At 47.9% G+C, this 22555-nt stretch overlaps 1 protein-coding gene across 5 annotated transcripts in view; it reads right to left on the reverse strand.

Annotated features, from left to right (window-relative positions):
- Positions 1 to 22555, reverse strand: part of DEAF1 (DEAF1 transcription factor) — a 69067-nt gene that overhangs the window by 6036 nt on the left and 40476 nt on the right. For 2 of the 5 annotated variants that reach the window (XM_064287511.1, XM_064287509.1), the window contains exons 9-11: positions 21949 to 22077; positions 19299 to 19546; positions 5241 to 5330 (exon numbers count right to left, since the gene is read on the reverse strand). In XM_064287511.1, the coding sequence (XP_064143581.1) occupies positions 5241 to 5330; positions 19299 to 19546; positions 21949 to 22077 (467 nt within the window). Of the gene's footprint in view, positions 1 to 5240; positions 5331 to 5454; positions 5572 to 19298; positions 19547 to 21948; positions 22078 to 22555 lie in introns of those variants that run through there. The other 3 variants (XM_064287510.1, XM_023542338.2, XM_064287512.1) reach the window with 3 other exon arrangements.

The raw sequence follows: 22555 nt of genomic DNA on the forward strand, positions 1-22555 counted from the left end.
CCAGAAGGGAGCTGGAGTGGCTATAGTAATATCAGACAAAACAGATTTTAATTAAAAAAAAAAAAAAGGATTAATTTTATGGTATGCAAATTATACCTCAATAAAGACATAAAATACATATACACACACATCCCTCATACAGAATTTGGAGAGAAAATAAACTTTGTGCAAGTTAAAACCAAAAACCAACTCACAGCCCTTGTCCAATCTTCAAAAAAAAAAAAGCAATATTAACTAATTTTCCAAGTCTTTTCAGTAGCACATAAAATCATTAAGGAAGTCATATTTGACTTCGCATGACCAATGTTAAGAAATGGAATCTCTGTCAACAAGGTTACACCCGAAAGTCTGACCCTGTCCAGTTTGTGAACTGAAGTCCCAATACTGAACTGGCATCCAGACAAAATGTTATCTGGCTAAAAACTATTCCATCAAGAAATAAGCCCTCATCGAGACCTCAGGTGTAAATCCATCCACCTATGGTCAGTTGATCTTTGACAAAGGACCAAAGGCCATTAAATGGAGAAAAGACAGTCTTTTCAACAAATGGTGCTGGCAAAACTGGATGTCCACCTGTAAACCAATGAAATAGGACCCGTTACCTCACACCATACACAAAAACGAACTCGAAGTGGATCAAAGACCTAAATATACAACCTAAAATGATAAAATCATAGAAGAAAAATTAGGGACAACACTAGGCGCCCTAATTAAAAAAAAAAAAATGCCCTAATACATGGCATAAATTCAATACAAACAGTAACTAAGAATGCACAAATGCCAGAAGATAAACTAGATAACTGGGAGGTCCTGAGTTAAACATCAAGAGACTTCACCAAAAGAGCAAAAAGAGAACCTACAGACTGGGAAAAAATTTTGGCTACAACATATCCAACAAGAGTCTAATCTCTAAAATCTAAAGAATACTTCAACATCTCAATAACAAAAAGACAAATGATCCAATTAAGAAATGGGCAAAGGATATGAACAGACACTTCAAAGAAGACATTCAGGCAGCTAGCAGACACATGAGGAAATGACTGCAATCATTAGCCATCAGAGAAATGCAAATAAAAACTATAATGAGATATCATGTCACCCCGAAATTACTGACAAGAATCAAAAAAAACAAAAACAAAATAACATATGTTCAAGAGGTTGTGGGGAGACTGGAACTCTTCTGTACTTCTGGTGGGAATGTAAAATGGTACAACAACTATGGAAAACCATACGGCACCTCCTTAAAAAGCTAGAAATAGAAATACCACAAAATCCAGCAATCCCGCCCCTAGGAATATATCCTAGATAAATAAGAGCCGTCATGTGAGTAGATATATGAGTAACTTGACCAAGGCAAAGACATAGAAGCTTCCTAAACACTTCCAACTTGAGGGACTAAGTTGCCGGGGCTGAGGGCTGGGAACCATAGTCTCGGGGGACATCTAGGTCAATCAGCATAATATAGTTCATAAAGAAAATGTTCTACATCCTACTTTGATGAGTAGCATCCGGGGTCTTTTTTTTTTTTTTTTGGTGTTTTTTATTTATTTCCTTTCTTTAAATTGTGCTTTAAGTTTACAATTCAAATCAATTTCTCATACAAAAACTTATACACACATTGTTATGTGACCCTAGTTGCTCTCTATACAACATGACAGCACACTCCTCTCCACCCTGTATTTCCCGTGTCCATTCAACCAGCTCCTGTCCCCCTTCTGCCTTCTCATCTCGCCTCTGGACAGGAGCTGCCCACATAGTCTCATGTGTCTACTTGAGCTAAGAAGCACACGCCTCACCAGTATCATTTTATGTCTTATAGTCCAGTCTAATCTTTGAAGAGTTGGCTTTGAGAATGGTTTAAGTTTTGGGCTAACAGAGAGTCCAGGGGCCATGACTTCTGGGGTCCCTCAGTCTCAGTCAAACCATTAAGTCTGGTCTTTTTACTAGAATTTGAGGTCTGCATCCCACTTTTCTCCTGCTTCATCAGGGATTCTCTGTTGTGTTCCCTGTCCGGACAGTCATTGGTGGTAGCCGGGCACCATCTAGTTCTTCTGGTCTCAGGCTGATAGAGCCTCAGTTTATGTGGCCCTTTCTTTCTCTTGGACTCATATTTTCCTTGTGTCTTTTGTGTTCTTCCTTCTCCTTTGATCCAGGTGGGTTGAGACCAATTGATGTATCTTAGATAGCTGCTTGCTAGCTCTTAAAAGCTGTGACCAGCCATCTGAAATACATCTCTTGGTCCCACCACATTAGGAGCAACCAAAGATGCAATGAAAATATCAGTCCAAAGGGCTAATGGGCCCACATGAACCACAGCCTCCACCAGCCTGAGCCCAGAAGAAACAGATGGTGCCCGGCTACCACCAACTACTCTGACAGGAACCACAATAAAGGGTTCCTAGCAGAGCGGGAGAGAAATGTGGAACAAAATTCAAATTCACAAAAAAAGACCAGATTTACTGGAGGGACACCCAAAACTCTGGCCCCTGGATACCCTGCTAACTCAGAACTGAAGCCACTGCTGAAGTCTACCTTTTAGCCAAAGATTAGACAGGCCTATATAACAAACAATAACACGTATGAGGAATGTGCTTCTTAGTCCAGCCAAGTACAGGAGACCTAATGGGTAACACCTGCCCAAAAGCAAAGATGAGAGCACAGGAAGGGACAGGAAAACTGGAGGAATGGACACAGGGAACCCAGGGTGAAAAGGGAAAGGTGGAGAGTGCTGACACAATGCAGGGATTGCAACCAATGTCACAAAACAATTTGTGTATAGATTTTTCAATGAGATACTAATTTGTGCTGTAAATTTTTACCTAGAACACAATAATAAAAAAAGAAATAATAATCTTTAAACATTAAACCAAATATATCCCCTGAAATCTTTTTAAAACCAAACAATATCTTAGTACTGTCTGCCTTGAGCATCACACTTTTTTAAGGTCTATTTATATGGGATCAAGGTGACAACAGCAATTTGAAAGGTCATATAGGAAACTTAGGGGACAGTGAGTTTACGTTAATGAGGGAGGAACATTTTGGAAAAAGAAGGGTGAGAATGGTTGTACAACTCGAACAACGTAATCAATGTCAAAGAAACATACATGTAGAAACTTGAGCTGGGGTATGTTTTTGTTGTGCATATTCTTAACAACAAAGTAAAATAAGTTATTTAAAAAATAAGAAAGTGAAAAGAGAGTGGAGGGAGAGAGCGGGCTGTCTCGTTAGGGGAGAGTAATTGGGAGTATGTAGCAAGGTGTATATTTAAGTTTTTATGTGAGAGACTGACTTGATTTGTAAACTTTCATTTAAAGCACAATAAAAATTATAAAAAAAAAAACATAAGAAAGAGAAGCCCATGAATCTTTCATGTGATTTTCAAATTCACGGAAGGTTTACAAGCCAACACTCCCTTCTCAGCTCTGGACTGCAGTACAAGCCCTTTCTGCCTCCCTAGCGGCACCCGTGCTTTGTAGCTTCCCCCGTGGGGCACAGGCAAAAGCATCTCGCATGCAGCCGAACAACGTGGGTGCCCTTCTCCTCAGCGCTAAAGCTTGCTAGTGAAATCCCAGGTGAAACGGACTTCCAGTTCTTTCTTGGACCTCCAGGACTCGGGGAGCTGGGCGAGAGCTTACACGAGACCCAGGGAAGCTAAGCTTGCTCCCCCAGAAGCACTTAGTGGGGCAGGACAAGGAACCAAGTCTCAAGCTGTGAGCCTCGGGGCGCTGCTGACCTCCCCATCCCCCTCGGGGGCCCTGGACAGGGTCAGGTGTCTAGGGCGCGCTACAGTGTGTGCGGGCCGTTTCCTCTCCTCGTTGCTGCCTCCTAACAGCACCCTCTGGGCACCCGCAGATGCTGTGGGACGACCCGAACTACCCGAGGTGGGTCCTTCCTGCCCCTGCATAACGCCTGCCCAAGTGGGTTTCTGTAGAGATTGGAACAGTGCTGTGAGGGCCCCTGAGAGGGGCACCCCTGGCCGTGGGGGGCTCTGCTGAGAGATGAATGGGCACATCTGTTCACTGGTACATCCACCCAGTGGGTCCCCTTCCTCTAATGATGGAAAGCATCAGAGAGACACAGGAGTGGAGGGTGGGCCTTGCACTCACTGCTCAGAATGACCCCGTCAGTAAGCAGAGAAGTGCCAGCGGGGGTAGAGGTGAGCCCATCGGGCCACCTCAAGGATCTTACTGTCTATGGAAATGAGCGGGGCCCCTCAGGTCTGCTCCCTAGTGGCTGGACCCTGAAGGAAACAGAGGGCTGAGGACAGGGCCCTCGGTGCCTCCAGGGCCCAGGCATCCCCATGGGCACCTCCCTCTCTCCGAGCACCATCCCTACAAAGCAGTGCTGGATGGCAAAGAACAAGGTACACAGGTGTCTTTTAAAATGTGAGCATCCTTCAGCTCGACTGCTGTTACCACGCGGACAAATCAGAAGCACATGTGGCTGCAGCCTTCTGCAGACGTAACGACGTCCCCGTACGTCCCCCAGCACGAAGACAGGCCGTGCGGCTCTGCTCTAGGAGCTACCTTCCTATCCCTGCAGACACAACTGCCGTGGAAACAGCGCGATAGCAAGGGATGGAAACCGCGATGAGCCAACGAGTCTATTCGCCTCCTCGGCCGTCTCCTCTGACTCCCAGGCTCAGCACTCTTCACCCCCTGCAACACGATATGAACCTCACCACAGGGTGCTTCCAGGGTATCCTAGCTGCTGACAAATTCAAACTCAGATCAACATTCACCTTTATTGACTAATAACGGTGACGACTGCCCTGAAGCACTCTAAGGCAGGAAAGTTACACAACATGAACTGGCAGTTGCTGCTCTAGAAAATATTCCCTTCAGTTTCCTTAGAACCAACGGCTGAGCACTGGGAAGAGCGAGGTACTTGAGCAACCACGTATGGCCTTCGCGGATCTGGGTGAGACCAGGAGAGCTGGAGGCCTGGAGACGCACAGAGTGGGGCTACGCCAAGGGGGCAGCCCCCACCCCCAAATGCTTCAGTAGGGGGCCACTGTGGCACACAGCAGTGAGGCATGTCATACGTGGGCACACAGCACACCTGGGTGCCTGCACCCTGCACCCCACACCCTGGGGAGCAGCTGCTAACCATGCACGGGGGAGAGGCGAGGGGGGGTCAGTGAGGAAGACGGAGCCTTCGGGACACGGTGGTCAGCCGGGTGGTGCTTTCTGCAGACCCAGCGAGGGGCCGCCTGGCTGGGGGTGTGCAGACACTACCTTGCGCTGGCAGAAGGTGGAGCAGTAGTTGACCTTGTGGCAGCCGGTGCACTCGCTCAGGGCCTCCCGGCCGCAGTTGACACAGGACTGCTGCAAGAAGGACAGAGTGGTCAGTGACTTGGCCATGCAGATGGGGCCCACGCACCCTCTGCTTGATGCCCCACCGCCTGCACAGTGGCCCCCAACTGTGCTCGCTCCCCCCACTAAAGAGGCAGGGGAGCGCAGTGCCTCACCCATGCAAGCTTCTTTCCAAGAACTGCACTGGGAGAGACTGGTCAGCGGATCCGCCCCGCCGACTCCCATGCCACGCACCCACCTGCTGGGACCCCGCCTGCATGGGTAGGGGCACAACGGGGCAGTTACTGGGTGGCATAAGCACCATCCTGCACGCTCAGCCAGTGTCCTGAACCATCCACATGATGTTGAAATGTGAGACTCCAGGCATTTCATGTACTTTTTTCCTTAGACTATGTGACTGGAAGTTTTTTAACTGTCTGTCTTAGTCATCTAGTGCTGCTATAACTGGAATACCACCAATGGACGGCCTTAACAAATGGAAGTTTATTCTCTCACAGTCTAATGGGCTAGAAGTCCAAATTCAGAGCACCAGTTCCCAGGGAAGACTTTTTTCTTTCTGTCGATTCTGGGGGAAGGTCCTTGTCATCAATCTTCCCCTCGTCTAGGAGCTTGTCAGAGCAGGGACTCTGGGTCCAAAGGATGCACTCCCCTCTCAGCACTTCTTTCTTGGTGCTATGAGGTCCCTCTCCCCTCTGTTCCCTTCTCTCTCCTTTTATCTCTTGTAAGACAAAAGGTGACGTAGGCCACACCCCAGAGGGACTCCCCTTACATGGGATCAGGGCTGTGACCTGAGTAAGGGTGCTGCATTCCACCCTAATCCTCTTTAACACAACCTAATCTTGCCTCATAACATCATAGAAATTAGGGTTTACAACACATACGATAATCACATCAGATCACAAAATGAAGGACAGCCACACAATATTGGGAATCAAGTTGACACACATTTTGGGGGGACACAGTTCAATCCATAATGCCATCCAAGGGGCTACAATAGTAAATACCGTTGTCACTGACTAATTCTTGGAGCGTGACTCATGAGAGGACTTTACAAACGTGAGCCTCCCTGCTTGTAACAGCTCCAGGAGTGGGGGCCCAGGAATGGGGCAGCGGGGGAGACGAGAGCCAGCTGGCACCTCCAGGAAGGGCTATGTCCCCAGGTCACTCTGCGTGGAAGGGGAAGGACACCCTATGATCCAAGCTGGAGACAGAGACCTGTGTCAGAGGGTCAGTGGGCAGCTGCTGGCCAGAAGCCCAACACTCCTGGTTAGTGAAACGGCTTTACCAGATTCTGCCACCATTTCTACACAGATGAGCAAAACGGAGCAAACCACTTCTAGGTTTCTCATCTGATTCCAGCCTCCTTCTCCACAAAGTGCATATTAACTAATGCTTCCTGCTCTAAAACACTGACCGTCTCAATATTCACTCACTCGGCAACGTAAGTGTTTGCAGGGTCTTAGGGGCTAGTTTAGTTTGCAGCCCGCCTCCACTTTAAATGATGAAATCCTCTTTTGAAAAAAAAGACTCAACGTCTGTAAGCCCGTAAAGAATGTCTTCAGGGAGAGCCAAGGTTCCTGAGGTTTCACTCACATCTGAGCGTTAGGCTCCAGGAGAACTGTCTGGCCAGATCCAACCCTGCCCCCCATCAATGCCCCGCCAGTGGGACCACCCACCCTACCACCCCATGAATGCCCCTGCTCCATGGGACTGCAGACCCTGCCCCTCACACATCCCCCCCATGCTCCCTCCCCACAGGACCGCCCCTAGGGCCCTTACCGACACATTGCCCCACTGAACTGCCCACTCTGCCCTCCACTGAAGCCCCTGTCCCACCAGACTACCCACCATGCTACCCACTGATGCCCTTGCCCCACAGGACAGCCCAGGACTCAGGAGAACATGTGAGAACCGCTTCCCGCCAGGGGGTTTGGAATGCCTCACAGAGCCCCCAACCCAGTGACCTGCTCCTGTGCACCCTGTACACCCCAGGTCCTGTGCACCCTGTATACCCCAGCTCCTGTGCACCCTTGTAAACCCCAGCTCCCGTGCACCCTGTATACCCCAGCTCCTGTGCACCCTTGTGAACCCCAGCTCCTGTGCACCCTGTATACCCCAGCTCCTGTGCACCCTTGTGAACCCCAGCTCCTGTGCACCCTGTATAGCCCAGCTCCTGTGTACCCTGTATATCCCAGCTCCTGTGTACTCTGTATACCCCAGCTCCTGTGTACCCTGTAAACCCCGGTTCCTGTGCACCCTGTATACCCTGGTTCCTGGTCACTCCAGCTCCTGTATACCCTGCACACCATGGCTCCTAGCACCCTGTATACCATGGCTCCTGGCCCCCTGTACACCCCGGCTCCTGGCACCCTGTACACCCTGGTTCCTGTGCACCCTGTACACCCTGGCTCCTGTGCACCCTGTATACCATGGCTCCTTTTCACCCTGTATACCACAGCTCCTGGAACCTTGTACACCCTGGTTCCTGTGCACCCTGTACACCCTGGCTCCTGTGTACCCTGTATACCACAGCTCCTGGCACCTTGTACACCCTGGCTCCTGTGCACCCTGTATACTGTGGCTCCTTTTCACCCTGTATACCACAGCTCCCGGCACCTTGTACACCCTGGCTCCTGCGCACCCTGTGCACCTGGGCTCCTATGCACCCTGTACACCCTGGCTCCTGTGCACCCTATATACCACGGCTCCTGTGTACCCTATATACCCTGGTTCCAGTTCACTCCAGCTCCTGTGCACCCTATATACCCTGGTTCCTGGGCACCCTTCACACCCCGGCTCCTGGCACACTGTATACCACGGCTCCTGTGCACCCTGTATACCCTTGGTTCCAGTTCACTCCAGCTCCTGTGCACCCTGTATACGACAGCTCCTGGCACCCCGTACACCATGGCTCCTGGCACCCTGTACACCATGGCTCCTGTGCACCCCATACATCACGGCTCCTGGCACCCCGTATACCACGGTTCCTGGCACCCCGTATACCACGGCTCCTGGCACCCCGTATACCACGGCTCCTGTGCACCCCGTATACCACGGCTCCTGTGCACCCCGTATACCACGGCTCCTGGCACCCCGTATACCACGGCTCCTGTGCACCCCGTATACCGTGGCTCCTGTGCACCCCGTATACCGTGGCTCCTGTGCACCCCGTATACCGTGGCTCCTGTGCACCCTGTATACTGTGGCTCCTGTGCACCCTGTATACCCTGGTTCCAGTTCACTCCAGCTCCTGTGCACCCTGTATACCCCGGCTCCTATGCACCCTTTATACCACGGCTCCTGGCACGCTGTATACCATGGCTCCTGTGCACCCTGTATACCACGGCTCCTGGCACCCTGTATACCACGGCTCCTGTGCACCCTGTATACCCTGGTTCCAGTTCACTCCAGCTCTTGTGCACCCTGTATACCCCGGCCCCTGTGCACCCTGAATACCCTGGCTCCTCGACATGAGGGCAGATGCCCTAAAGGTGGGGTAGAGAGATGCCACCACTGCACAAGGAAGCCTCACGCATTCCCCTCATAACAACCGGCCAAAATGAGCTTCTGTGAAATGCAGTGTCTCAATTTAAAACAGGGGAAACCCCATTAGACAGGTTGTTTCCTCAGCGCCAAGCCCTTGGGGAAGCCACTCAAAACAAGAGGAAACTCTGGACAGGAGGCAAACACGAGGCCATTGGTCTGCAAGCCCATGTTTGGAATCAGGGGCTCGCTCCCACTGGTGAGGGTCAGTCTGTGCGTCCTGGAAACCACTGCAGAGTACAGGCCTGAGTGAACAAGGCGCTCCACGGGGAAGCCGAGAGACCCCAGCCTCTTCCCCACTGCTTCTGTTGTGGGTCTAAGACCATCACCCCAACCCTTGGGCCTAAGACCTCAGCATGTGTGCCCTCACCCCTAGGGCTTTCGCCAGGCAGCTGTATCTGCAGGTCTCAGGGTGGGTCCCTGTGTCCCTCCAGATGCCCAGGCGCATGCTAAGGGCCAGACCTCTAGCCTGTCAGAGGCCACCTTTTGTGTTCCAGCCCCGTAGTAGGTGATCCTTGGTGCTAGAGTCCAGCTGGGGTACAGTGCCACCCCAAGAGCAGAGTGTCCTGCCTTGATGACCCTGGGGTGGGTCTGGTGGGGACACAGGGACACACAGGACAGGAGGGAGCAAGTGCTGTCAGGCCTTGAGCGAGCACAAGGGAGTCTTCTGTCAGTGGCCCCCACAGTCCCCGGGATGCCCTGATGCTCCCCTCCAGAAGGCTCTGCCATGAGGCCCTGGATTCAGCTGGACAACCACCAAGCTTTTCAGAGTGTGGAAAATCTCTAAGTCCATCTCTGATGAGCATGCGTGCATCAGGCGATGCTTAACTCTCAGGAAGGAAGCTAGGGGGCCAGAGGACGCCTCGAGAAGCTGGGAGACACGCAGCCGCAAGAGGCTCCAAGCCAGGCGTGGGCACTGGCTCAAGACCCTGCGGCCCTGGGTGCCCAGTGCCCTTGCTGGCCCTGGAAGGGCGCCCATTCACCCGCCTGCATGTCTGAACCACAGGACGGTCACAAGTATGGGCACGTTGTCCCTGCTGACACGGGCCTCCCAGTTCTACTCGGCCGGATTCAGAGTTTTGTTTAATGAGGCCTCTCCACTCCTTGGAGCAAGTGTTGTTCTCTGTGGGTGCACGAGGCATTCTCATTGGGTCTGCCTCCTCATCCCCTCGCTCTCCTGTCCCTTGCCTTTCTCTCCCCATTCTGTGCTCCTCAGGGAGCTGCTGTGCCCTGGGAAGGTACCCCCACAAGACCTTCCGGTTCAGACACTGACAACACTGGTCTGTCAAACCTCAGGGTTTCCCACTACAGGCAGTCCCTGGGTTACAAACGTCCAGCTCTTGGAGAACTCATACTCATATTTAAGAACAGACTGCCATAAATCCTGTATACTAAAAATCTGAGTTAAATACAACGGTTCATAGTAACAAATGAGCATACTACTTTGTGATGCTCATGTAAACATTGCGCGGCTTGAAAATGTTTAAGTGTTTTATATGCAGAGAAAGCTAAAACATATACTACGTGCTAAGACAAACATTTGAGTAACTGATGCTAAATAAAAACCATATATACCTGTTCCGGAAACCCTGGTGGCGTAGTGGTTAGGAGCTACAAGTTGCTAACCAAAAGGTCGGCAGTTTGAATCTACCATCCGCTTCTTGGAAACCCTGTGGGGCAGTTCTACTCTGTCCTGTAGGATTGCTATGAGTCAGAATTAACTTGACGGCAATGGTTTTTTATATCTGTTCCAACTTACCTACAAATTCGGCTTAAAGACAGACTTAGGAATGGATCTCGTGAGTAACCTGGGGACGCCTGTACAATCAGGCGAGCGCTGCCTGCAGATAGCACAGCCGTCCCAGCCCGTCCCGACAAAGTCCCCCCCCCACCCCATCACATGACTTCCAGGAGAGTCTGTGCTCCGCTCTCTGCGGGGAGGCAGGCAGCAGCTGCGCCCCCACGGCCAGGTGACCAGGGGACCTGAGGGACAGCTGCGGCAGTGGGAAAACAGATCAGTACACCTTAACCCACTTTTATTTTCTTTTCGTTCTTCACCTGAAAGTTTCATGGGGGAGGAAACGTGTCTAAATTACTTGTATTTTTTTTCCCGTGGAAAAAAGTCCACAAAAATTAGTGATTAAAAACATAGAGCCAAAAATTAACAACTATTTGGAATCCCACAGCCATTGCTGCCACTTCATCTGGCTCTGGAGTCTGTGCTGGAGGTGGGGTCGGTGGGGGACAGGCCCTCCAGGGGCCGCTGGGGAGGGGCTGAGGGGAATCAAGCTAGCAAGTCCTACTTTGGAAAAAGCAGGTGTCCCAAAGGGCACTCCCAGCAGGAGAGGGGTGCACAAAGGCCCACTCACCCTCTTCCTTCGCTCTCCCCCTCCCGCTCCCAGAGGCCCCCATGTGGTGGGCACAGCTCAGCAGGGCTGGGGGCCCTCAGGCGCCCTCAGCCGCCCTCAGCCATCCTTTACAATACAGGCCATCCAGGATTAGGGACAGGTTCCATTCCTAAATCCGTCTTTAAGTTGAATTTGTACGTAAGTTGGTACAGTTAGGTATGGTTCGTATCTAACGTAGGTGAAATGTTTGTCCTAGTATGTAGCAGACGGCTCACCTTCCTGCACTTCAGGATACACTAAAACATCTTTAAGGATACAGTAACGATAACAGTGTTTTGGTGCACGTTGCAAAGTAGCACCCGTTTGTTATTACGAATCATTATATGCACCTCAATTTTTTAATATAATAGACTTTACGGGGGAAAAAAAATGTTTTTTTTTATGGGGTTGGTTCCTAACTAAGGGTTATATGTAAGGTAGATGTTTGTAACCCAGGGACTACTTGTAATCCAAAATCCCTTTTAATTTTTGGAGAAAAATTCCAAAACCAGCAGCACTTGTCCAGTGACTGGGAAGGTTCCTGGCACATAGCGGGCTCCATTAATATTTAGGAACTAAGTGAAAGATGGCCTGTATTTTTAAATGAAGTTGATAATTCTTAAAAAGTGCTTCTTCTAAGGTAACTCGTGGCTAATGAGGTAATTTATATCGCACCCCTCCCTCACACAGGGGCCAAGCCGAGATCTTCTGGGGGTCCACTGGTCACCTGCGCTTGGTATCTGCTGCTTTGGGGGCGTTTTCCTGGGGGTGTGGGGTGGAGCAAGGGCTCCATGCCCTGCCAGGTGACACTGTCCTGACATTAGGCTCAACATGCTCAGGCCCCAAGAGCCTCTCAAGAGGACCCAAATAAGCTTCCGCAGCCCAGGGCAATCGTGTGCATGGACACGCGATCTGTGTGCTTGGACATGTGCCCAGGCCCGCTCCTCCTGCTGACAGTTGTGAGGGGCAGCCTCTACAGTAGAATGCTCTCAGAAGGAACGGATGCACATTTTATCAAAACGCTGCTCCTTAGTATTAACCAGGAGAGCCAGACCGAGCCCAGCCTCCATGCTCTATTTGTAAAAAGAAATCTTCCTACTAATCAAGTAGAGAGCCACTGTGCACTCTGTCGGATGACTGCAGGTGCCACATCTATGGGGTTGTTCGGTGAGTGGCTCAGGTGATCTATAACCAGACACACGCAAGGAGAGGCAACTGTGTGTAAGGAGAAGCCTTGCAAGTACCTGATGGCTATCTGAAAACTTTCTTCTCTTTAGATAAACATTAAATATTTCCCCAAGCTCAGGCCAAGTGATTAACTTGCTTAGAAGGGCCTTCCTTCATACAATACACATAAAATGCCCAAGAATCTCTTTGAAGGTGGATGAGGTATGAGTCCTAAATAAAAAGAAATTCAGGCAAACTTTAACCAACTCCCTGCAACTATAAATCCTGAATTACTGAAGTCTGAATAAATACGATTTCATAGAACCCTGAAGTTCCGAGTGCAGTAAACAAAACTGACCAATGGGCAGACCCAAGCAAGACCTCACTGGCCAAAAAGACGGGCCACATCCATTCTGGGTGCATGAGGACACTGTGAACACCGGCCCCAGCCCCTTCTTCCCTTCAGCCAGCCTCCCCCAGAGACTCGGCTTGATCAGAACAGAAAACAGCTCTCCTTACAGGCCCTTTCTCTATTTAAAGCTGGCACAGACAGGCTTTAAGAATATCGGAACTATATTCCACTTCTTTCTGATAAATTTATTTAGAAGTTTTTTCAGATCCGAATTTAAGACGAAAGAAAGACTGGAACAGCTTCACCTTCCATCCTTTCCACCCTTCAATCCTGTGCACCCCCAATACGGGCAAGTCAACTGCTCGGCAACCCACGGACAGGGTGCAACACAGACGTGCAATAACAATTCAAGCAGACTTTAACATGTGAACTGCATTCTTACCTTTGAGCTAATCTAAAAGAGTAAATCCATCTTTGAAAAGTTTTAAGACATGTTCATGCTCAACTGAATTACACATTAGTGAGAAATCAGTGGGCATCTGAAAGATACATTTCTAGAATTTTAGGAGTCAGAATGGCTCGGAGATCACCTGATCCACCTATAAGACTTAATGATCTTTACATTCGTTTTAGAAAAAAATTTACAAATAGGTTATAAAAGTTTTTATTTTATACATTTTTCAACATTTAAAGTGTCAATCCTCAAGTGCTAAAGAACAGCTGAATATTATGATACAGAATTCAATAGTTACTTCTTTAAAACTGGTGACAACAAATTTCTAGGCTAAAAGTATTCTTTCTAACAAACATTTTAAAGAAATTAGGACAAAACAAAATAAGGCACTTTTTTAAAACCTATTTTAATATGAATAATAATAATAACCTAAATGGAATAATACGGTTATTGAGAAAAGTTTAGGAAATCAAAATCTCAGATCCTCCTGGTGGGAGTGTAAATCAGGACAACCCTTCAGAATCAAAGGTATCCAAATCCTAAAATTGTTCATGCCCCCCAGACTGTACAACGGGGAAAGGACAGTCTTTTTAACAAATGGTGCTGGGAAAACTGGATATCCATATACAAAAGAACAAAACTAGACTCCTTACTCACACCACATACACAAATCCACTCAAAATGGATCAAAGAATTAAATGTAAGAGCTAAAACTATAAAACTCTTAGAAGAAAACACGGGGTAAATCTTCACGACCTTGGATTTGGCTACAGTTTCTTAGATATGATATTATAAGCAACAACAAGATAAACTGGACTTCATTAATACTAAAAACTTCAGTACTTCAAAGAACACTATTATGAAAGTGAGAAGACAACCCACAGGATAAGGAAAATATTTTCAAATAATATACTGATAAGGTCACCGTGAGGTGCCACTTCAGGACATCCGGTGGCGTGCTGCCTCAGCCATTGGCCAGAACACCGTCGCTCTGCAACCCTGCAGCCTCAGCCTGGCAGCGACTTTTCTGCAGCCCTCTCAACATGGAAACCAGAGCCCGCATGCATCCTGAAGGCTCCACACCAATGCCAGCACCCAGCCTGCCTCTGCAAGCTCCCATGTGGCCTCCTGTCCTCACAGCACCCAGAATCCCACAGAGCGCCCACATCACCAGCGTCCGATGGCCTGAATCCCACTGTGTGCCCCCATCACCATCTTCTGATGGCCTGAATCCCACTGTGTGCCCCCATCACCAGCTTCTGATGGCCTGCTCCCCGATCTTCACTCAAAAAGGCTGTCTATTGCTTGCCTAGGAGCTCCAGATCAGCTCCAACTTGCAAATTTCTCTGCTATCTTGTGCACTTCTCTAGCAAGGTCTGAACTCCAGCCTTGGAAAGAGGTCCCTTACCAAACTTGTTCTTCCCTAGGTACCTTCCATCAGACGTAGGGTGCCATATAGAGTCTCCTTATAGCTTATAACAAAAACACCAAACCGGTTACTGTCAATTCGATTCCAACTCACAGAGACTCTATAGGACAGAGTAGAACTGGCCCACCAGGTTTCCAAGGAGTGGCTGGTGGATTGGAGCTGCCGATCTTTTGGTTAGCAGATGAGCTCTTAACCACCGTGCCAACAGGGCTCCTTATAGCTTACAGTTACTCTTTTATCACAGTTAATAATTCTTTATATTAAACTTCCCTGTTTAACCTACTGTTTTTTCTATTGGACTCAGACTGCTACAAGAACCAAACAGGAAGTCTAAATGTAAAAAATATAATAACTAAAAAATTTTTAAAAATCACTAGATGAGCTTAATAGCATATTGGAGACAGCAAAAGAAAGGATCTGTGAAGCTGAAGACTGAGAAACAGAAATTATCCAATCCGAAAAGCAGAAAGAAAAGAAGATTGGCAGGGGGAGACCAGTCTTGTGACTTATGGGACAATACCAAGCTGTCTAACACACATGTATTTGGAAGAAGTATAGGGAGAAAATGGGACAGAAAAAGTATTTTAAGAAGTAGTGACTGAAATTATTCCAAGTTGGCTGAAAAACAACTTAGAGATACAAGAATCTCAGCAAACCCCAAGAAAGCTAATATGAAGAAAGCTACCTAGGCACATCATAGCTAAACTACTGAAAACAAAAAATGAAGAGGAAACCATGAAAGCAGTCAGAGAGATAACATACATTATGTATAGGAGACCTACAATACAAATGATAGCTGACATCTCATCAGAAACTATGGAGGCCAGAAGACAGTGGAATGGCATTTTACAGTGCTGGGGGAAAAAAAGTGATAACTCAGAATTCTATGTTGCCCAAAAATGTCCTTCAAAAATAATGGTGAAACAGGGCCACTTTCTGATAAGGCTGAGAGAATTCATGAGCAGCAGACCTACACTATATGGAAAGTAATGGAAACTCTTTAGGCTAAAAAGACAGAAGGTATGAATGCTATCAACCACTTCGACCTAAATGACATTACAGGACACTATATTCAGTAACTGGAGAAAATTCTTTCCTTTCAAGTGCACATATATTGTTCACCAAGACAGAGCACACACTGGGTCATAAAATGTCTTAATAAAATTAAAACAATGGAAATGATAATATAGAGTATAGTCTCTAATCACAACAGAATTAAACTAGAAACCATTAACAGCAAGAAATCTAGAAAATCCCCCAAATATTTAAAATTAAACACACTTCTAAATAACCCAGGTCAAAGTCCAGAAGCAGATCTATATTTAAACCATCAACTGGGTTTCAACAAATGTCCCAAAGCAATTCAGTGGAGGAAAGGAATGTCACATCCACAAACAGCACTGGAAGCAGAAGAAAATGAACCTTAACCCATTCGTCATATCACATGCCAAATTTAACTGGTGATGCATATACACCTAAATACGAAAGTGAAAACAACAAAGCTTTCAGAAGAAAACAGGGGAATAACTTTATGACCTGGGGCAAAGATTCTTAGGACACAGGGAGAAGAACCATAAACAAAGCACTGATAACTCAGATTTCATCAAAGCATAAACCTTCTGCTCATCACAAGACACCAATAAGAAAATGATTAAGTAAGCACGGGCTGGGAAAAATACGTATCTGACAAAAGAATTATACCAGCATATAAAAAGAATTTCTATAATCAATAAAAGAGACAAATAATCCAATTTAAAGAATGGGAAAAACACTTGCCATGCCATAGATCTATTTTGTGTGGCCTTGTTTGTTTTCTAGCCATAGTCTTTAACTCCCCAAAAATGACTGGATGGGACTGTGTGATAGGGTCATGGTGGCCCACCAAGGGGATTGGTCAGTTTTGCCATCCTGGCGGGTTTGAAATGAGCCACCCCCACAAGCAGGAAAAAGAAGCGCCCACCACCACCACCAAGGAAGGAGAGACTGCCAGGAGACAGCATAGTGAACTGTCCCGCCCATGGAGCAAGAAAGCCAAGTGCCTCTGAGCAGAGACTGAGGCCCAGGGAGAGGTGTGCCTGCGAGCACAGCTGGGAAGAGGCTGTCTTGATGGAAGAACTGTACCCTCGAGTGTTCCTGAAACAGAATTGCAACCTGTTACTTCCCTAATAAACCCATAATCGTGAACACTGTCTGTGAGTTGTGTGTGGCCACTGGAATGAAATTATCGAACCCAGCGGAGAAGTAGAGAGCATCATGGGAGGGACGGTTGGTGTCACAATTGGTAAAAAATGGTGGAAAGTGGAGGCATGTCTGAGCACTGGGCTGTTGATCTTGATCCTCCTTCCCCCTTGTGAAGTTAGAGGAGGTCAAATACCACCCTCATGCCCTTTTGACACACTTGAACAAGCATTTCACAAAGGAAGACATATAAATGACCAATAAACACATAAAAAGCTGTCCAACATTATTAGTCATCAGGGAAATAAAAATTTAAAACCAGTATCAGATACCACTACACACCCACTAGTATGGTAAAAGTTAAAAAGACTGACGTTATCATGTGTTGGCAAGAATGTGGAGCAACTGGAACCCTCAGACACTGCCAGCGGGAATGCAAAACGGTGCAGCCACTTTGGAAACCATTTCTTAAACAGGTAAACGTACATCTACACCACGACCAGCAATTCCACTTCTAGGTATAGACCCAAGAGAAATGAAGACAGATTTCCACAGAAAGACTTGTACAAGAATGTCCACAGAAGCTCTACTTATAATAGCTCCAAGTCAGAAAGACATGAAATGTTCATCAATAGGACAATGGATAAAAACCTGTAGCGTATTTATACACAGAGATACTACTCAACTATAAAAAGGAATGAACTACTAATATACACAACATCGATGACTCAAAAATGTCATGTTGAGCAACATAAATAAGACAAAAAAGGACACACTGTAAATTCCACTTTGTTAAAGTTCTAGAACAGTCAAAACTAATCTATGGCAACAGAAATCATCTTTTTTGATTATTGTTTTCTGTGCCTATCAGGGTGGGGACTGACCAGAAGAGGGCATGAGAGAAGCTTGGGGAGTGATGGAAATGTTCTGAATTATGACTGGATGTGTACACTCATCAAAACTCATTGAACAGTATACTTAAGATCTAGGCATTTCACTGTATATAAATTTTACCTCGATTAAAAAATTTTTAAAAAGACGGCAAGATGCTAACAGTTATTATCTTTGGGTAAAGACATTACACATTTTGTTCTGTTCTGCCCATAGGTTTTTCTGTTTTCTACAAATATCAGCGCTGAGTACCTATTAGTTTGGAATTACACTTTTAAAAAAAGTATTTTAAATTAAAGTAACATTTTTTTCGTCCTTGAAAACAAAGTAATCACATATTAAGAGATGATTTAGAAAATTAAGAACCTGAAATACTCTTCTTTCCTCAAGTCTATAAAACTAAATTAAGAATTAATGAAAAACCTTAATTGGAGATTCAGTGAGAAGAAAATTAATTTCATTTTTGTTTATAAACCAAAGTCCACATTTACCATAACTGAAAAAGCTGAATTAAAAAAAATGATACATCACTATTCTGTCCTACAGGCTTCAAAACTCCCATCTGTGGAGCCTTCTCTGTGCCAAGCAGGACAGATGCCCACAGCCGGGTCCTTTCCTCTCGTGCCCGATTCCCTCTAACACACAGTATCTCCTATGCTGGGCTTAAGCTATGAAAGTGGCTCAATGCCCACAGCTTTCTCTCCGAGCTACTCTGACTCTAGTAATTTATCTTGGTGTATTATGCTGGCCCAGCCTGACTCGCACATTACCTGGACGTTTTTAGCCGGGAGGAATCTGGTGAACTCACACTGTACAGTAAGAAACCAAAGGGGCAGGGGTGAATTTTGGTTTATGTTGCAACAACACGAAGCTGCAGGAAAAAGTTTCTAGACAATGCTTTGTGACTCTTGATGAAGCGTGATTCGTGACCCTACTGAAGAACGTTCCAGAAGCCAGAATGTGAAGTAGCCAAATCAGCTCCCCAAAGATGAAGAGAGAGGCTCAGAGGAGCTTTAAGATGGCAGAACGGAACAGCTCGGCTACAAGCAAGGGGACAGGTCAAGGAGCAAGACGTGTCTCAACCGACAGCCACCCACACTCACAGACACACCAAATGACTTTTCTCCAAACAGAATAAAACTTAAGACACACTCTCAGACAGTTAAGACACATGGAGATAACGTGCACGTATGAACAATGCCCACAGCAGGTGAGCGTTCAGAAATAATGGCTTACGTCTATAAAAATGTTTTCCTTTTGAAATAAGCCAGTCTCACTAAAAGCAAAAACACCTTACCAATAGCAGCTGTCACTTATCTGTGAGAAAAGCGTCACGTGTAGATGATCCTCTGATTTCCCCATGCAAGCACAGGCAGCCACTGCATGCCCGGGGCAGGAGCCGATCCAGGGCGCCAAGAGGGGCGAGACTCCAGTGTGTGTCCTCCCGTGCGTGCCCTCCCGTGTGTGTGTGTGTCCTCCCATATGTGTCCTTCTGCGTATGCCCTCCCGTGTATGTGTCCTCCCATGTGTGTGTGTCCTCCCGTGTGTCTCCTCCTGTGTATGTCCACGCCAGCCTTACCTCTTTCCTGTCTGCATCGGCCTGGACCTTGGCATGGGCCATGGCGGCTTCTCGGTAGGAGCTGGCCTGCTTGGCCTGTTCAAACAATGCCTTCAGCTGCTGCGCCGTGTTGAGCAGGGAGTTAACCATCTCCTCCAGGTACAGCCAGCTCCGCTGCTCCGACATCTCCAGCCCGTTGACCACTGTGGGAGACACAGCTTTGGTGGGGGTGGAGGGTGGGACCGCCAGGGCGGGCAGGGATGTCAACACTGGAATGTTTTGGAAGCAAAATGAAACAAGAAATTAATATATTGCCTAGCTTCAAAGGGCTCTCAATTAATGACTCATCAAAGGTGAAGGTAGGGGGTGGAGTGACCAGAGAGTGTGAACTGCTGAATAGCTGGGACCAGGGGAGCAGATGGGCCGACCGGCCGGGGCGCCCGCACTCATTCCCCGACTGATGGCCGTCCTCATTTTCAGAAGTGCACGCGAATGCATTCCAGGTGATGTTAGCAACTTACACTCGAATAGTTCTTTGTACCATATTTGCAACTTATTTGAAAATTTAAGATAGTTTCAAATTTTGATAGCAATGAACTCTGATACATCCATACAAGTGAATATGATTCAGTGCTGAAAAGAAATGAGATATCAAGCTGGGAAAAGACGTGGGAGAACCGTAATGCACGCTGCTGGGTCAGAGGAGCCGGTCTGAAACCCTGCACACTGTGTAATTCCAACTGCTTGGACACCGGGGACAGTGAACGGACCGGTGGTTGTCTGGGGCTCAGGGGACAACAACCAGGGGAGCACAGGGGACAGGACACTCAGACTGGGAAAGACGGAGAAGCCAGCAGAGGAGTCGGAGAGCTGGCACAGAAGGCACGCAGAGGGCGTGCACCTGGGACCCGACAGGGTGTGAGCCAAAGGCCAAAGAGGGAGGACGGGGGCCTGACCACCTTGAGCTTGGGAGGCGGCGTTGAAGAACTGACAGCCTGTGGAGACAGGGAGGGAGGGACTGAAGACAGAGCACAGGCTGCCAGGTGGTTGTTGGAAAGGGAGAGAGGACCTGGAGGTAGTGGAGGAGGACAAGAAAGGGGCTGTCTGTTCTTTTGTTTTCAAAGATGGGAGACCCACATGAGTGCCAAGGGAAACGAGGGAGGGGGGTGGCCAGTCAGGGCACAGGGAGCCAGCCGTGAACTGGGCTGGGAAGGGACACTGGGAGGGGTTCTACATGCGAATCCTAACTGCTTGTAGCTTTCTCTCTTTTTGGCTGGGGTATTTGTCTTTTACTTATTGACTAAGATAACCTTTTACATATTAGAGATACTATTCTTGGTCTGTTACATATATAGAAAATATTACATTTTAAAGAATTAAACAAATAAACAGAAACGCAGCAACAACAGCTGGTGAGGACGTGGAGAAACTGGAACCCCCGTCTGCTGCTGGGGGACGTAAAATGGTGTAGCTGCCACGGAAAACACTTTGGTGGTTCCTTGAAAAGTTAGACGGAGACCCACCCTGCGACCCAGCAATCCCGCTCCTGCGGGTACACCTAAGAGACTTGAAGGCAGAGACGCAGACACTTGTGCACCAGTGCTCACAATAGCCCAAAGCTAGACACAACCCGAGTGTCCATCAACAGAGGGGCAGACAAAACGTGGCATGTACATACAACAAGTACTATTCTCCATACAAAGGAATGACGTTCTGATACATGCTACAACATGGGTGAAACCTGAAGACATTATTCTACGTGAAATTAGGCAGGCACGAAAGGGTATTTATTGTATGATCCTGCTTGTATGAGGACCTAGGAGAGGCAAACACAGAGACAGAAAGCAGATCAGAGGTCACCAGGGGCTGGGGGCAAGGGGCAACGGGACCTGTTACTTAACGGGTTTAAATTTGTTCTTAACGATAAGAACGATCTGGAAATAGTGGTAATGGCTACATAACACTGCGAATGTACTTAATTGAATTGTACGCTCACAAAGGGTTAAAATCGTAAACTTTATGTTATGTATATTTTACCACAATAAATTTTTTTTTAAACTGAATATGTGACATGGTCAAGACCTAACAGTAGCAACAGGCTCTGAAGAAGCCTAACTGCCTTCTCTGGGTAGTGGTTCTGCAGTGATGACCGCTCCTTCTACCTTTCCACATTTTAAAGTCGACACTGAGCAGGTGTCAGGCTTCCACAGGGGGGAGACAATAAAATGACCATGATTCTCAACTTCTGTTAACGTTAGGGTCAGCCACATTCCTACAGTAACTGGAAATAACAGAGCCACGAAAGCGACTGATCTTGCCTACCTGCCCACGCAGGGGCAGCCCCTCTCCCGCAGAAAGCCGGGAGTAAACATTATAGACTTCAGGCCCCACGGTCTCTACGGTGGCCGCTCAGCTCAGCCACTGCCGCAGAAGCAGCCGTATACAGTATATAAGCCCACAGGGGTGGCTGTGCCAATAAAATGTTAATGATAAACACAGGCAGCGGGCCGCACCTTGCTGGCCCCTTACCTAAGGCATCACGGGAAAAAGCCCAGACAAACTCCTGCTTCGCAAGCAGTGGCTCCGAGGGCTGGGGGCAGTGGGCAATGGGGAATCACTGTTTAATGGGTTTAACTGAGCTTCTGACGTGCAGGGAGCTCTCCAAGCTTACCTATCTTGGGATGAGATGTGGGCAAAGCGGCTTCCGGGAACGGGGCCATCTGACAGCTGTCCTGGTAGCCAGGGTAGTGGGGCTCCGGGTGGCTGACCCTGCACGGGGGCTGCACGCCTGCTTCCTGCACTGTCGGGTAAGAAGGGACAGACAGCCTCGTGACCCGGCCTGGCGGCCCATGTTCCGTCTCACACCGTCTGAGGCTGCACAGCCCTGTGAAACACAGTGCGTCTGAACTGCTGAAACGTTTGGGACATACTGAGAGGAATGAAATGTTATGAAACCAATTTCACCTATTCTTACCCTGTGTGATGTGGCTCCTAGGATATTTACAACTACCCCGTGGCTGACGCTGTATTTCTGTTAGACTGTGCTAGTCTGGAGCCGGGGCAGCAGACACCTGTACAGGGCTGGACAGTAAGTATTTCTGGCTTTGCAGGCAGTTTCTATCCCGGCTGCTCAGGTCTCAGCCGTAGCGAGAAAGCACCTCAGGCAGCACGTCAGCGTTGACGTGCCCCCTCCTCAGCTGGGCCCCTCCTCAGCACGGCCCCCTCCTCAGCTGGGCCCCCTCCTCAGCTGGGCCCTCCTCAGCTGGGCCCCCTCCTCA

Source organism: Loxodonta africana, chromosome 7, assembly GCF_030014295.1.
Source record: "Loxodonta africana isolate mLoxAfr1 chromosome 7, mLoxAfr1.hap2, whole genome shotgun sequence".
NCBI lineage: Eukaryota > Metazoa > Chordata > Mammalia > Proboscidea > Elephantidae > Loxodonta > Loxodonta africana.